Below are 13,364 nucleotides of genomic sequence, written 5' to 3'. Positions count from 1 at the left end.
AAAAGTGTCGTTATCAACGTGGATGTTGACTCGGTCCACCAGTTTATGGATGATGATGGTGACAATATGGAGGTTTCGACGCTGGTGACTCGATCCAGGAAATATTTTGAGGCTATCAAGGATGCTTAGATCGGGCCCCTAGCCTCGGGGAAGGAACTTTAAAAGAAAAGGGGGATGAAGGCCCTACATCACCTGATGCAGCAACCGCTTTTCAGACTTTTGGAAATACTCCAAAGGGAGCAAGCTTTGAAGCTCCTCTTCCTGAACAGAGTGCCTCGGGTGATCTCCCCAAGGCTATGACTGCAGGTCAACCCTCATCGTTTCCATCCTTCTCCGAGGATACCATTAGGGATGCTCATAATGTAAAGACGTCCGAGCTCGGTGGAGTCCCAAGTGAAAACGACCCCTTCCAGGGTTACTTTGTCGGGGTCGATGAGGCCGACCTAGCGCATGCGAGCTCAATCTTAGAGGAGGCTTAGCTTCTTTGTTTAATTGTAAGTTTTTAGCAGCATTGATATTTCTCCAGTGCCATACTTTTCTTCTTTTGTCTAATCGATCATCCCTTTCCTTTGTGTAGGCCTTTGACAAATTGAAGACCGAATTGCATCATTGTGAAGTTGAATTGCGTAGGGCTCCGAATGAGGAGAAATCCCTTAGGCTTCTCCTTGACAAAAAGGAGGAAGAACTGAAACATCTCCGATCGGAGTTGACCAAAGCTCGTGAATATGAGAGTGAGTTAGGAAAGTAGGTAACCTCTGTTCTGAAAAAATACGGGCTATATTTCCCATCTTCAGAGGCTAATACTTCAATTCTCAGCTGCAGCAAAAGCTAGAAATAATCGGGCGACTCCAGGGCGAGGTCGATCAAGTCCTAGCGAGTGCAATGAATGGAAGGCAAAAATGGACACCCTCGTTGTGGCTAAAACTGATGCGCTGGCAAAGGCATTAGCCCTCGAGGTTCAACTTTGAAACGTTCAAGGGAGAAACTTGGTTCAAGCTAGCAGAATAGCTGAGCTCGAGGCTGGTCTTGCGAAGGCCAAGGCCGAAGTTATGTAAGTCAGGGCCGAGGCCAGCGTAATACAGGCCAAAGCCAACAGGACGATGGCCATCTATTTGAAAGATGTTTTCTATGCTCAGATGGAGTTGAGGTAGGCTTCCGATCGAGAGAAAAGAAGCAATGACTATGTCCAACACCGATCCCGAAGGGAGATCCTCGAAGAGATTCACGCTAAGGGCTTTGATCTTTTTGAGGAGATAAAGCAAGCTAAGTCAGGTGAGGCTGATGCCAAATTTGTCCTTTCCTCCGATGATGATGATGACATCGAAGATGATGAAGAGGAGGGGGCTGCAGAAGAAGTTATCCCCGGGGAAGAAGTTGGTCCCGGGGAAGCTACAGGTCCGGGGAGGGATGCCTCTCTAGAGTAGGTAGAATGTTTTTCCATCTTTTGGTAATAATTTTTTTTGCTTTGTAGGACTCCTATGTAATATCTTTTTGTATATATAAAAAGGAAATAAGTTTCCATGATCGTTTGCCTTCAATTTTTTCTTCAGAGTTTGTTTAGTTTTTGATGCTCCAACCTCTGAGCGTTGAATCAAATTCGGGGTAGAGTAGACCCTCAAATTTTGTATTTTGATCAATAATCGATAATAGGTTACCACTTAAGGTTCGATCTTTGAGATAAGTTTTAGCTTGGGATTTTTGAGCTGGATAAGGTCTTCGAGCATGGTGTACTTCAGCCTTAAAGCTCTTTAAATATTGGCCCTTAGGCTCTTTTAGGTTGGCCCTTAGGTTTTTTTAGGTTGGACCTTAGGCTCTTTTAGGTTGGGCCAATTCAGCCTCTAAAATGGCTATAAACTTTTCCCTCTTTTCGGCTAAAAGACTTAGTGAAAATTTTGTATGCCTTAGCATGTGTTTTTTTACCCGTTTGGGTTTTTCAAAGGTTCGATTGATTGGAACCTCATTTGTAATTTGCTATGCAACGTTAATCGAATACTTCTTGAGGTTTTATCGAAGGCTGACATTATTGAAGCCTTCATATTAATCGAGGACTGAATATATCGAAGCCCCTTATAATTTTCTTTTGCCGAGGGTAGCCTGATTTAACTGGTTTTTTCGAAGTATATGAAGGCCTTTTAGTTTTATGGTGGAAGTCGGACATCTCCGAGCCATATTATTTCGTACATAGCCTTTTATATGATCGTAGTCCTTTATCTGACCGTAGTCTTTTATATGGTTGTAGCCTCTAGTCCCCAAGTGTGATGGCATTGGCCTTAATATCGAGGGAATGCCTCTTTGAGGTCTTGTGAGCTCGAATGCGCCTCTTTAAGGTATTATAAGTTCAAGTGTGCCTCTTTGAGGTCTTATAAGCTCGAGTGTTCGATGACTCGATGCGTCGATTTTCGATGACAGTCCCCGAGTATTCAAGGTTTTGGCCCTTGAGCCGTTAAATGTTAAAATAGTAGACTTCTTTGAGGCACAAAGTATTTTGATATAATAAAAATGCTTCTTCAAATAATTGATACATGCGTACATGTTTTTCCGTTGGGGGCTCGACTATTCTATGTGGACACGGTTCTTTTGACTGTTTGGGCCATTACAACATTCCCCTATCAAGGCACTCCTTGGCATGAATTGCTTTCTTCGAGAATGTGTCCATGGGTCCTCCGAGGGTGGGCCTCCGCTAGTGTTCGAGGTTGTTGGAGGTTGAATACTTGTTGAATATTCCTTAGGTAGCATATAGGTGTTGTCTCGTTAAAAACCTTGTCGGTAAAACCCATTTGGGATAAAACCCGATCTAAGGGAAAAAGAGTGCAATGCATGATTTAAAACCCAAGGTCTTAGAGCTAACAGGTGCCTCGATGTTTCCAATCAAACATTTGCAAGGAGTTAGTTTTAAACAGAAATGGAAAAAAGGTAGAAGGTCATACCTCAGCAGTAATAGCATTTGAGCAACGATACATTCCAATTGTTCGGTAGTTGCTCGCCTTCCATTGTGCTAAGTTTGTAGGATCTTTTTCCTACGACTCCGAGGACACGGTACGGTCCTTCCCAATTGGGGCCTTGCTTTCCTTCGTTTGAGTCTCAAGTGTTGAGAGTGACCTTTCTAAGACTAAGTCCCTAACTCCGAAATATCGAAGGTTCGTCCTTCTGTTGTAATACCTTTCGATCCTTTGTTTTTATGTGGCCATTCGATGAGGCCTCACATTTTTCAGCTAGTACCTCGAGAGAAGTGTTCATAGCTTCGCGATTTGAGTCTTTGTTGGCATGCTGAAACCTGACGCTAGGTTCCCCGACTTCGACTGGGATAAATGCTTTAGAACCGTATACCAAAGAAAACGGGGTCTCCCCTGTGCTTGATTTTGATGTCGTTCGATATGCCCATAGCACTTCGGGCAACACTTCTCTCCATTTCCCCTTTGCATCATCTAACCTTTTCTTTAAGTTTTGAATGATGGTTTTGTTCGTGGACTCGGCCTGACCATTTGCATTTGGATGGTAAGGTGCTGATATAATCCTTTTGATTTTATGGTCCTCGAGGAATTTGTTACTTTGCTACCGATGAATTGTTTTCCATTGTCACATGCTATTTCGGCAGGTATCCCGAATCGACATATGATGTGGTCCTATATGATGTCGATGACTTCTTTTTCTCTTATCTTCTCGAAAATCTGCGCTTATACCCATTTTTTAGAAATAGTTAGTCATAAACAAAATAAAGTTAGCTTTACCTGCACCGTTGGTAGGGGGCCGATGATGTCCATCCCCCATTTCATGAATGGCCACATGGATATGACCGAATGGAGTTGTTCACCGGATTGATGGATCATTGGTGTAAATCTTTGGCATTTATCACATCTTTGAACGAACTACTTAGTATCCTTTTCCATGCTATCCCAATAATACCCCGCTCTGATCACCTTGCGAACCAAAGAGTCGGCACCAGAATGGTTCCCACAAGTGCCCTCGTGGATTTCTCATAATACATAATCAGTGTCCTCAAGTCCCAAGCATACTACCAGTGGTCCATCGAAGGTTCTTCTATACAACGTTCCATTTTCGTCAAGTGAGAATCGAGCTGCTTTGGCTTGAAGTGCTCTTGACTTTTTTGAGTCCGTGGGGAGCTTCCCATGCTTCAAGTAGTCGATGTACTTATTCCTTTAATCCCACGTTAAACTTGTTGAATTAATTTCTGCAAGGCCTTCTTCGACCACCGACCTTGATAGTTGGACAACAGTCCCCGGTACGATATCATCTTCTTCAATCGATAACCCTAAGTTTGCAAGTGCATCAGCCTCGCTATTCTGTTCTCGAGGCACATGGTACAGTGTCCATTCCTTGAAGTGATGCAGTGTCACCTGAAGTTTGTTTAAGTACCTCTGCATTCGATCATCTTGAACCGCGAAGCTCCCGTTTACTTGATTTACCACCAAAAGGAAGTCACACTTTGCCTCGATGACCTCTGCTCCAAGGCCCTTTGCTAGTTCGAGACTTGCAATCATGGCCTCATACTCGGCCTCATTGTTAGTAAATTTAGAAGTTTTGACAGATTGCCTAATGACACTGCTCATAGGCGGTTTTAAAATGATACCGAACTCAGGTCCTTTCACATTCGAGGCACCATCTGTGAAAAGGGTCCATACCCACGATGGCGTACCCGTTTTTAGCAAGAGTTCCTTTTCTACTTCAAATATGAAGGTAGGCGCGAAATCAGCCATGAAGTCTGCCAAAATTTGAGACTTGACAACCATTCGAGGTTAATATTCGATATCATACTCTCCGAGTTCGATGGCCCATTTGGCCAATCTGCCCGATAATTCGGGCTTATGCAAGACACTTCGAAGGGGGTACGTAGTCAATACACATATAGAATGGCATTGAAAATGTGGTTTTAATTTCCTAGATGCACTTATTAATGCAAGAGCTAACTTTTCCAAATGTGGATACCTGGTTTCAGCATCTCTTAGGGTCCGACTCACATAATAGATAGGAAATTGCGTACCTTGCTCTTCTCGAACCAACACGCCACTTACCGCCACCTCGAATACGACTAAATACAAGTAGAGTATTTCATCCTCTTCAGAGTATGGAGCAGGGATGGGCTCGAGAGATACTGTTTTAATTCTTCCAAGGCTTGTTAGCACTCCGGAGTCCATACGAAGTTGTTCTTCTTCTTGAGTAGGGAAAAAAAATGATGGCTCCGATCTGATGACCTTGAGATAAATCAGGCTAGGGCAGCTATCCGTTTGGTCAACCGTTGTACGACTTTCACATTGTTCACTATGGTGATTTCCTCGATGGATTTGATTTTATTGGGTTGATCTCGATACCCCTATTCGACACCATGAAGCCTAAAAACTTGCCCGATTCTACTCCAAAAGCGCATTTCTCGGGGTTGAGCTTCATGTTGTACTTTCTTAGGATATCGAACATCACCTACAAATGGGTCAAATGGTCCTCTGTGCGCAGGGACTTAACTAGCATGTCATCAATATAAACTTCCATGGATTGTTCTATTTAATGTTCGAACATCTTATTAACTAGGCGTTGATATGTGGCTCCTGCATTTTTTAGCCCGAAGGGCATTACATTATAACAATACGTACCATACTTCGTAATGAACGAAGTCTTTTCATGGTCCTTTGGGTCCATTTGAATTTGGTTGTACCTGGAGTAGGCATCGAGAAAAGTAAGGATCTCATGGCCGGCCGTAGCATCGATCAAACAATCGATGTTGGGCAATTGGAAAGAATCTTTAGGGCATGCTTTGTTAAAATCTTTGTAGTCTACACACATTCTAAGTTTATTCCCCTTTTTAGGGGCTACCACTATGTTTGCTAGCCGTTCAGGATATTTTACTTCCCTAATAGATCCTATTTTGAGAGGTTTGGTTACCTCTTCTTTGACGAATGCATGCTTTACCTCGGACTGAAGTCTCCACTTTTCCTTCACCGATTTAAATTTGGGATTGACACTTAGTCGATGGGTAGTTATCTCCGGTGGGATCCCTGTCATATCTAAGTAGGACCAGGCGAAGCAATCAATCTTATTGATAAGAAATTGAATGAGTTTTTTCCTGAGTTTGGGGGTTAACCCCGTCCCAGGTATGCCTTTCATTCTAGAAGATGCTCGATCAATACGACTTGCTCGAATTCTTCAACCGTGGACTTCGTCGCATACGATTCCTCAGGGGTAACGAAGGCTCGGGGGATGAGGAAATCTTCTTCTTCTTCCTCGACCACCTATTTATCGATCACCCATCCCTCGGGCTCAACCAAGAGTATGGATTGTGATTGCTATTTGGCCACCTATTTGTCCTTTGGCTTTTTTGATGCGGATGGTGTCGATACCGGTGCCAAGTCATGTACTTCAAACATCTCTATGGCGACCCGGCCGGTCTTCTTAAGAATTAACACCTCGATTCCCTATTAACTGCTTTTCTCGTGTTTATTTCTGCAATTTTGAATTACCAGAATGTTCGATTTTGAGTTTCAGAGAATTTTGGGATACTTAGTCCCTAAATGCGAGCTTAAGTATTGGAAAGTTGACCGTAGTCGGAATAGTGTGAAGACGACCTCAAAATGGAATTTCGATGGTTCCATTGGGTGATTTTGGGCTTAGGGGCGTGATCGAATGGTGTTTTGGAGGTCCGTAGCTAATTTAGGCTTGAAACACCGAAAGGTTGAATTTTGAAGTTTCTGGTTCGATAGTGAGATTTTGATCCGAGGGATGGAATGGAATTCCGGAAGTTGGAGTAGCTTCGTACTGTTGAATGTGACGTATGTGCAAAATTTCAGGTCATTCGGACGAGGTTTGATAGACTTTTTGAACGAAAGTGTAGTTTTGGAATTCTTAGGCTTAAATCCGTAGTTGATTCATCATTTCGATGTTGTTTTGGGTTTTTTATGGATTGGTATAAGTTTGGACAGTGGTATTAGACTTGTTTGTGCTTTTGGTTGAGGTCCCGGGGGCCTCGGGATGATTTCGGATGGTTGACGGAAGGATTTGGAAGTGGTTTGAAGCAGCTGAAGCTGCTAATATCTGTCATAACCGCACCTGCAGTTGGGTCCTGCAGGTGCGGAGCCGCAGAATAGGCATTGCCATCGCAGAAGTGGAAATGGAGAGGAACAATAAGAGCCACAGAAGCGGTAGAATTTCCGCAGGAGCGGTACCGTATCTGAAAATGGGGAGTTGTAGGTGCGGAATCAGGCTGAGTTAGTGATTGTCACATATGAGACTATTGGATTAAGGTCTTTGGTCACTAAACTCGTTATTGGAATGATTTTTATCAATTTAAGCATGATAAATTAAGAAACATTAGTGATAAATTGGGGGTTAGGGCTTGACTAATTACAGACCTTTGAGTGATGATTTGAGGGACCCTTTGAGGTCTGATTTTGGTACTTTTGGTATGACTGAACTCGTGAGAGTGTGAGGATTCTGTAAATGTAAATTTTACCCAATTCCAAGACGTGAGCCAGAGGGGAATTTTGGTTATTTTACCTAATTTCGCGTATTAGCTTAGAATTTCTTTGTAGAATCAGTTACTGGAAATATTATTTATATTATGAAATTGAATTGAATAGATTTGGTCCACTTGGAGTCGAGTACTCGTGGCAAGAATGTGGTTTCGAATTGATTTGAGCTGGTTCGAGGTAAGTGGCTTGCCTAACCTTGTGTGGGGGACCTTCCTCTTAGGATTTGGTATTATTGATAATTGAAATGCCTTATACGTGAGTTGACGAATGCGTACTTGTGCGAATTGTTGGAAATCCGGTTTTCATTAAGTAATTACTAGTATGTTTCTTTTCCTGTTTATTTACTTGCACTATTAAGCCTGTTATTAGATTAGGAAAGCATGTCTAAGTGATTTAATTGCTTTATTTGTTCAAACTGCTTTACCTGAATTATGTGCATCGTACTAGGCTAGAATTACTTGTTTTCCTTAATATGAAATTTGACATTTCTAAATATTGTCATGTTGCTGCTATGTATTTACAGTGGGACTACAGATGTGGGATTCTGGTAGCTCCCCCTTGTCTATTTACATTTGGGACTACGCATGTGGGATTCCGGTAGATCCCCCTCCACAGTTACATGGAACTATGGGACTGCACCCGGTAAATTCCCTCAGTACTGGGTATTTACATTTGGGACTACGGAACGGAATTCTGATAGATTCCCGCGCACTATGAGTTGGACTACGGGACAGTATCTCGGAAGACCTATTGGATATGTATATTTGGGACTACAGGACGGTACCTGGGAGATCCCCGATTGTTCTTTTTGGTACTGAGCCGTATTTCTTTCTGTGTACTTTGCCTCTGTGATAGTTGTTGGTATTCTTTATACCCCGTGTTATTTGTACCACTGTACTTATTTATATTGTTCTGTTCTACACTGTCGAACTTTATATTTTATTTAACCTCAGTAGGGCCCTGATCTTCCTCGTCACTACTCGACAGAGGTTAGGCTTGGCACTTACTGAGTACCGCTGTGGTGTATTCATGCCCTTTCTGCCCATGTTTTTCATGTGCAGATCCAGGTACTTTGACTCAAACTTACCATCCTTGAGGTGAGGCAACCTTTCAGAGACTTCGAGGTATATCTGCCGCGTCTACAGACCGAGGAGTCTCTCTCCATTCTCTCTCTTGTAGTTACGGCCCTTCTGTATTTACTTTGTTTTAGACTATTCTAGAGTTAGAGCACTATGTATTATCCTTAGCTTGTGATTTCATGAGATTCCGGGTTTTGGGAAAAGTATTAGTTGTGAGAGTTGATATTGTGTATGCCGAGTGGCACTATTGAACATTATTTTATTCACTATTTCGGTTTTTATTTGTTTTCTTATGCAAATTGGTTTATTTTCCATATTTTTAGGCTTACCTAGTCGTAGGGACTAGGTGCCTTCATGATGGTTCACGGAAGAAGAAACGGGGTCATGACAAGTTGGTATCGGAGCTCTAGGTTCATAGGAGTCATGAATCACAAGCCGGTTTATTAGAGTCTCGTTGATCGGTATAGAGACGTCTATACTTATCTACGAGAGGCTATGTAACTGTTAGGAAAATTTCACTTCATTTGATTTCCTTGTCGTGCGAGATTTGATGTCATAATTCTAAACTTCTATCTTCTATTCTCTCACAGATGGTGAGGACACGCGCTACCCGAGATGATCAGGCACCTGTATCCCCTACTATAGCCGTCAGAGGCTGGGGTCGGGGTAGAGGTCGAGGACGCGCATGTGGTGCAGCCAGAGCACCTGCGTGAGCTTCCACCGAGGTAACACCAGCGGATCCAGCCGGAGCCCAAGCACCTGATACGCCTACCGCTACTACTACTCTAGCACTTCAAGAGACTCTAGCACAGTTCATGAGCATGTAAACCACTTTGGCTCAGGCAGGGTTGCTTCCCTTGCTGCAGCTACGTTTCAGGCCAGGGGAGGAGAACATACTCCCGCTGCCCGCACTCCTAAGCAGCGAGTGCATGTTGAGCAGGTCCCTGAGATTATTCCTATACAGCCTGCAGTCCGAGATCAGTCCGAGGACAGGGCAGCGACTTCCGAGGATGAGCAGCTGAGGCTTGAGAGGTTCAAGAAGTACAAGCCTCCTGTATTCAACGGTCTAGCATTGGATGATGCTTTGGGATTTCTAGATGAGTGTTACCGCATACTCCGTACAATGGATATATTAGGATTGAGTGGGGTTTCCTTCACTACTTTCCAGCTTCGAGGAGCCGCCTATGAATGGTGGCGCACCTATAAGTTAGACAAACCGAATGAGGCTGCTTCATTGACTTGGACTCAGTTTTCAGATCTGTTCTTGAGAGAGTATGTTCCTCAGAGCCTCAGATGCATGGCATGCAGAGATTGAGCATTTATGCTAGGGTGCTATGACTGTCTCAGAGTATGCAGTCCGTTACACTAGTTTGGCTAGGCATGCACCAGCTTTGGTTTCTACTGTTCGCGAGAGGGTTCACCGGTTTATTGAGGGCCTTATTCCTAACATCAGGTCTAGCATGGTTCGTGAGTTGGAGATGGATATTTCGTATCAGCAGGTGGTGAGCATTGCTAGGAGGATTGAGGGTATGCATGCTAGAGAGAGAGAGGAGAGGGAGGCCAAGAGGTCTCGAGAGTCAAGCCATTACTCTGGTTCTCGTGCCCCAGCTGTAGGTCATCATAGTAGGGGTTATATGAGTCGCCCTATTCATTCAGCTCTTCCAGCAACCAGTGTTATTCCAGCTCCTCCTTGACCTTAGGAGCCTTATTATTCACCTCTGGTATCTAGTGCGCCTCTTGCGCGGGGTGCTTTCAAAGGTCAGTCTAGCAGACTTGGCCCGAGCCAGTCACAATCGCCACGTCCTCCCAAAGCTTGTTTTGAGTGTGGTGACACACGCCATATGGTGAGGGATTGCCCCAGACTTGGGAGGGGTGCACCTCCACAGACTTCTCAGCCACAGCGTGCCCTGTATAGTTCTCACGCTATGGTTACAACTCCAATTGCTACCCTACCTGCTCAGCCAGCTAGAGGTGGAGGTCAGGGAGGTAGAGGTTTCCCTAGAGGGGGAGGCCAGGCCAAATACTATGCCCTTCCTTCACGTACTGACGATGTTGCCTCTGATTCTATCATTACATGTATTATATTGTTTTATCACAGATATGCATCGGTTCTATTCGATCCAGACTCTACTTAATCTTATGTGTCTTCTTATTTTTCTCCGCATGTGGGTGTACATCGGTCGTGTTTGGTTGCTCTTAGTGGTTTTGAGACCAAAACTGATTTATTGTTGCTCAGCATGGTAGATTTTGATATTATGTTAGGCATGGACTGGTTGTCGCCCCATAATGCTATTCTTGATTGTCACACTAATGGTTATGCCAGGTGTACCGTGTGTTGAGTGGAGGGGTATCTCAGATCACACTCCCAGTAGAGTTATTTCTTTTCTTAAGGCTCATCGTATGGTTGAGAAGGGGTGTGACGCGTATTTAGCTTATGTGAGAGATGTCAATGTTGATACCCCTTCAGTTGATTCAGTCCTAGTAGTACGGGATTTTCCCGATGTGTTTCCAGCTGATCTTCTGGGCATGCCGCCTGATAGAGATATTGATTTTAACATTGATCTGTTGCCGGGCACTTAGCCTATTCCTATTCCTCCGTATTGTATGGCTCCTCCTAAGTTGAAGGAGTTGAAGGATCAGTTACAAGAATTGCTTGATAAGGGTTTTATTTGGCCCAATGTATCACCTTGGGGTGCTCTTGTCTTGTTTGTGAAGAAAAGGGATGGTTTTATGCGTATGTGTATTGATTATCGCCAGTTAAACAAGGTTACAGTGAAGAACCATTATCCTTTGCCTCGTATTGATGATCTGTTTGACAAGCTTCAGGGCGCACGAGTGTTTTCTAAGATTGACTTGCGCTTAGGTTGCCATCAGTTGAAGATTCCGGAGCCAGATATCCCGAAGACTACTTTCAGGACTCGGTATGGTTATTACGAGTTCCTTGTTATGTCATTTGGGCTAACCAATGCCCCAACAGCCTTTATGCATTTGATGCACAGTGTGTTTCGCCCGTATCTTGACTCATTCGTTATTGTCTTTATTGATGATATTCTGGTGTATTTCTGGAGTCGGGAAGATCATGAGCAACACCTAAGGACAATGCTTCATACCTTGAGAGAAAGAAATTATATGCTAAGTTCTCGAAATGTGAGTTTCGGTTGGATTCCGTGGCATTCTTAGGCCACGTGGTGTCGAGTGAAGGTATTCAGGTGGATCCAAAGAAAGTAGAGGCCGTGCAGAGTTGGCCCAGACCATCTTCAGCTACAGAGATCCATAATTTCCTTGGCTTGGCGGGTTATTACCGTCGTTTTATTGAGAGGTTTTCATCGATTATAGCCCCTATGACCAGACTGACCCAGAAGGGTGCTCCGTTCCAATGGACGGAAGAGTGTGATGCGAGCTTTTAGAAGCTCAAGACAGCTTTGACTACAGCCCCAGTGTTGATATTGCCTACAGGTTTGGGGTCTTATACGGTCTATTATGATGCCTCGAGGATTGGCCTTGGAGCGGTTTTGATGCAGGACGGTAGAGTGATTGCCTACGCGTCCAGATAGTTGAAGGTGCATGAGAAGAACTACCCTGTTCATGATCTCGAGCTAACTGCCATTGTTCACGCCCTGAAGATCTGGCGTCATTATTTGTACAGGGTTCCTTGTGAGATTTATACTGATCATCAGAGCTTGCAACACCTATTCAAGCAAAATGATCTAAATTTGCGCCAGAGGAGGTGGTTAGAGTTGCTGAAGGACTATGATATCACTATTTTGTATCACCCAGGCAAGGCCAATGTGGTAGACGATGCCTTGAGTCGCCGGGCAGAGAGTTTGGGGAGTTTGGCCTATTTACTAGCATCGGAGAGGCCTATGGCGATGGATGTTCAGGCATTAGCTAGCCAGTTTGTAAGATTGGATCTTTCGGAGCCCAGTCGGGTTTTAGCTTACGTGGTTTCTCGGTCTTCCTTATTTGATCGTATCAGGGAGCGTTAGTATGATGACCCTCATTTATATATCCTCAAGGACAAGGTCCAGCATGGTGATGTCAGAGATGTGTATATTGGTGATGACAATGTATTGAGGATGCAGGGTCGGATTTATGTACCCAATGTTGATGGGCTTTGGGAGTTGATTCTAGAGGAGGCCCACAGTTTGCGGTATTCCATTCATCCGGGTTCCGTGAAGATGTATCAGGACATGAGACAACACTACTGGTGGAGGCGGATGAAGAAGGATATAGTTGGATTTGTAGCTCGGTGCCTCAACTGTCAACAGGTGAAGTATGAGCACCAGAGACCGAGTGGGTTGCTTCAGCAGATAGAGATTTCGAAAAGTGGGAGCGGATCACCATGACTTTATAGTTGGGCTCCCATGGACTTTGAGGAAGTTCGATGCTGTTTGGGTGATTGTGGATCGGCTGACCAAGCCCGCTCACTTTATTCCTGTGTGTACTACCTATTCTTTGGAGCGTCTAGCGGAGATTTATATCCGAGAGATTGTTCGTCTGCATGGTATTCCAGTTTCTATCATTTCAGATAGAGGTACTCAGTTCACATCACGATTCTGCAGAGCCGTTCGGCATGAGTTGGGTACTCAGGTGGAGTTGAATACAACATTTCACCCTCAGATGGATGGACAATCCGAGTGCACTATTTAGATTCTTGAGGATATGCTCCATGCGTGTGTGATTGAGTTTGGAGGGTCTTAGGATCAGTTCTTGCCATTGGGGGAGTTTTCCTACAACAACAACTATCAGTCCAGCATTTAGATGGGACCGTATGAGGCTTTATATGGTAGGCGGTATAGATCCCCGGTGG

At 44.1% G+C, this 13,364-nt stretch overlaps 1 protein-coding gene across 1 annotated transcript; it reads right to left on the bottom strand.

Annotated features, from left to right (window-relative positions):
* Window positions 1-4,157: 4,157 nt before the first annotated feature.
* LOC142170162 (uncharacterized) lies at window positions 4,158-4,748 on the bottom strand. The gene has a single exon (XM_075231993.1). The coding sequence runs from the start codon at window positions 4,746-4,748 to the stop codon at window positions 4,158-4,160; it is 591 nt and encodes a 196-aa protein (XP_075088094.1).
* Window positions 4,749-13,364: the final 8,616 nt, after the last annotated feature.

The sequence above is a fragment of the Nicotiana tabacum genome, chromosome 16 (genome assembly GCF_000715075.1).
Source record: "Nicotiana tabacum cultivar K326 chromosome 16, ASM71507v2, whole genome shotgun sequence".
In the NCBI taxonomy this organism is placed as follows: Eukaryota; Viridiplantae; Streptophyta; class Magnoliopsida; order Solanales; family Solanaceae; genus Nicotiana; species Nicotiana tabacum.
This window is presented reverse-complemented; position numbering and strand designations above follow the sequence as displayed.

Coding starts and splice junctions, on each gene's coding strand:
- LOC142170162 (XM_075231993.1), bottom strand. CDS start 4,748: ATGGTTGTCAAGTCTCAAATTTTGGCAGACTTCATGGCTGATTTCGCG.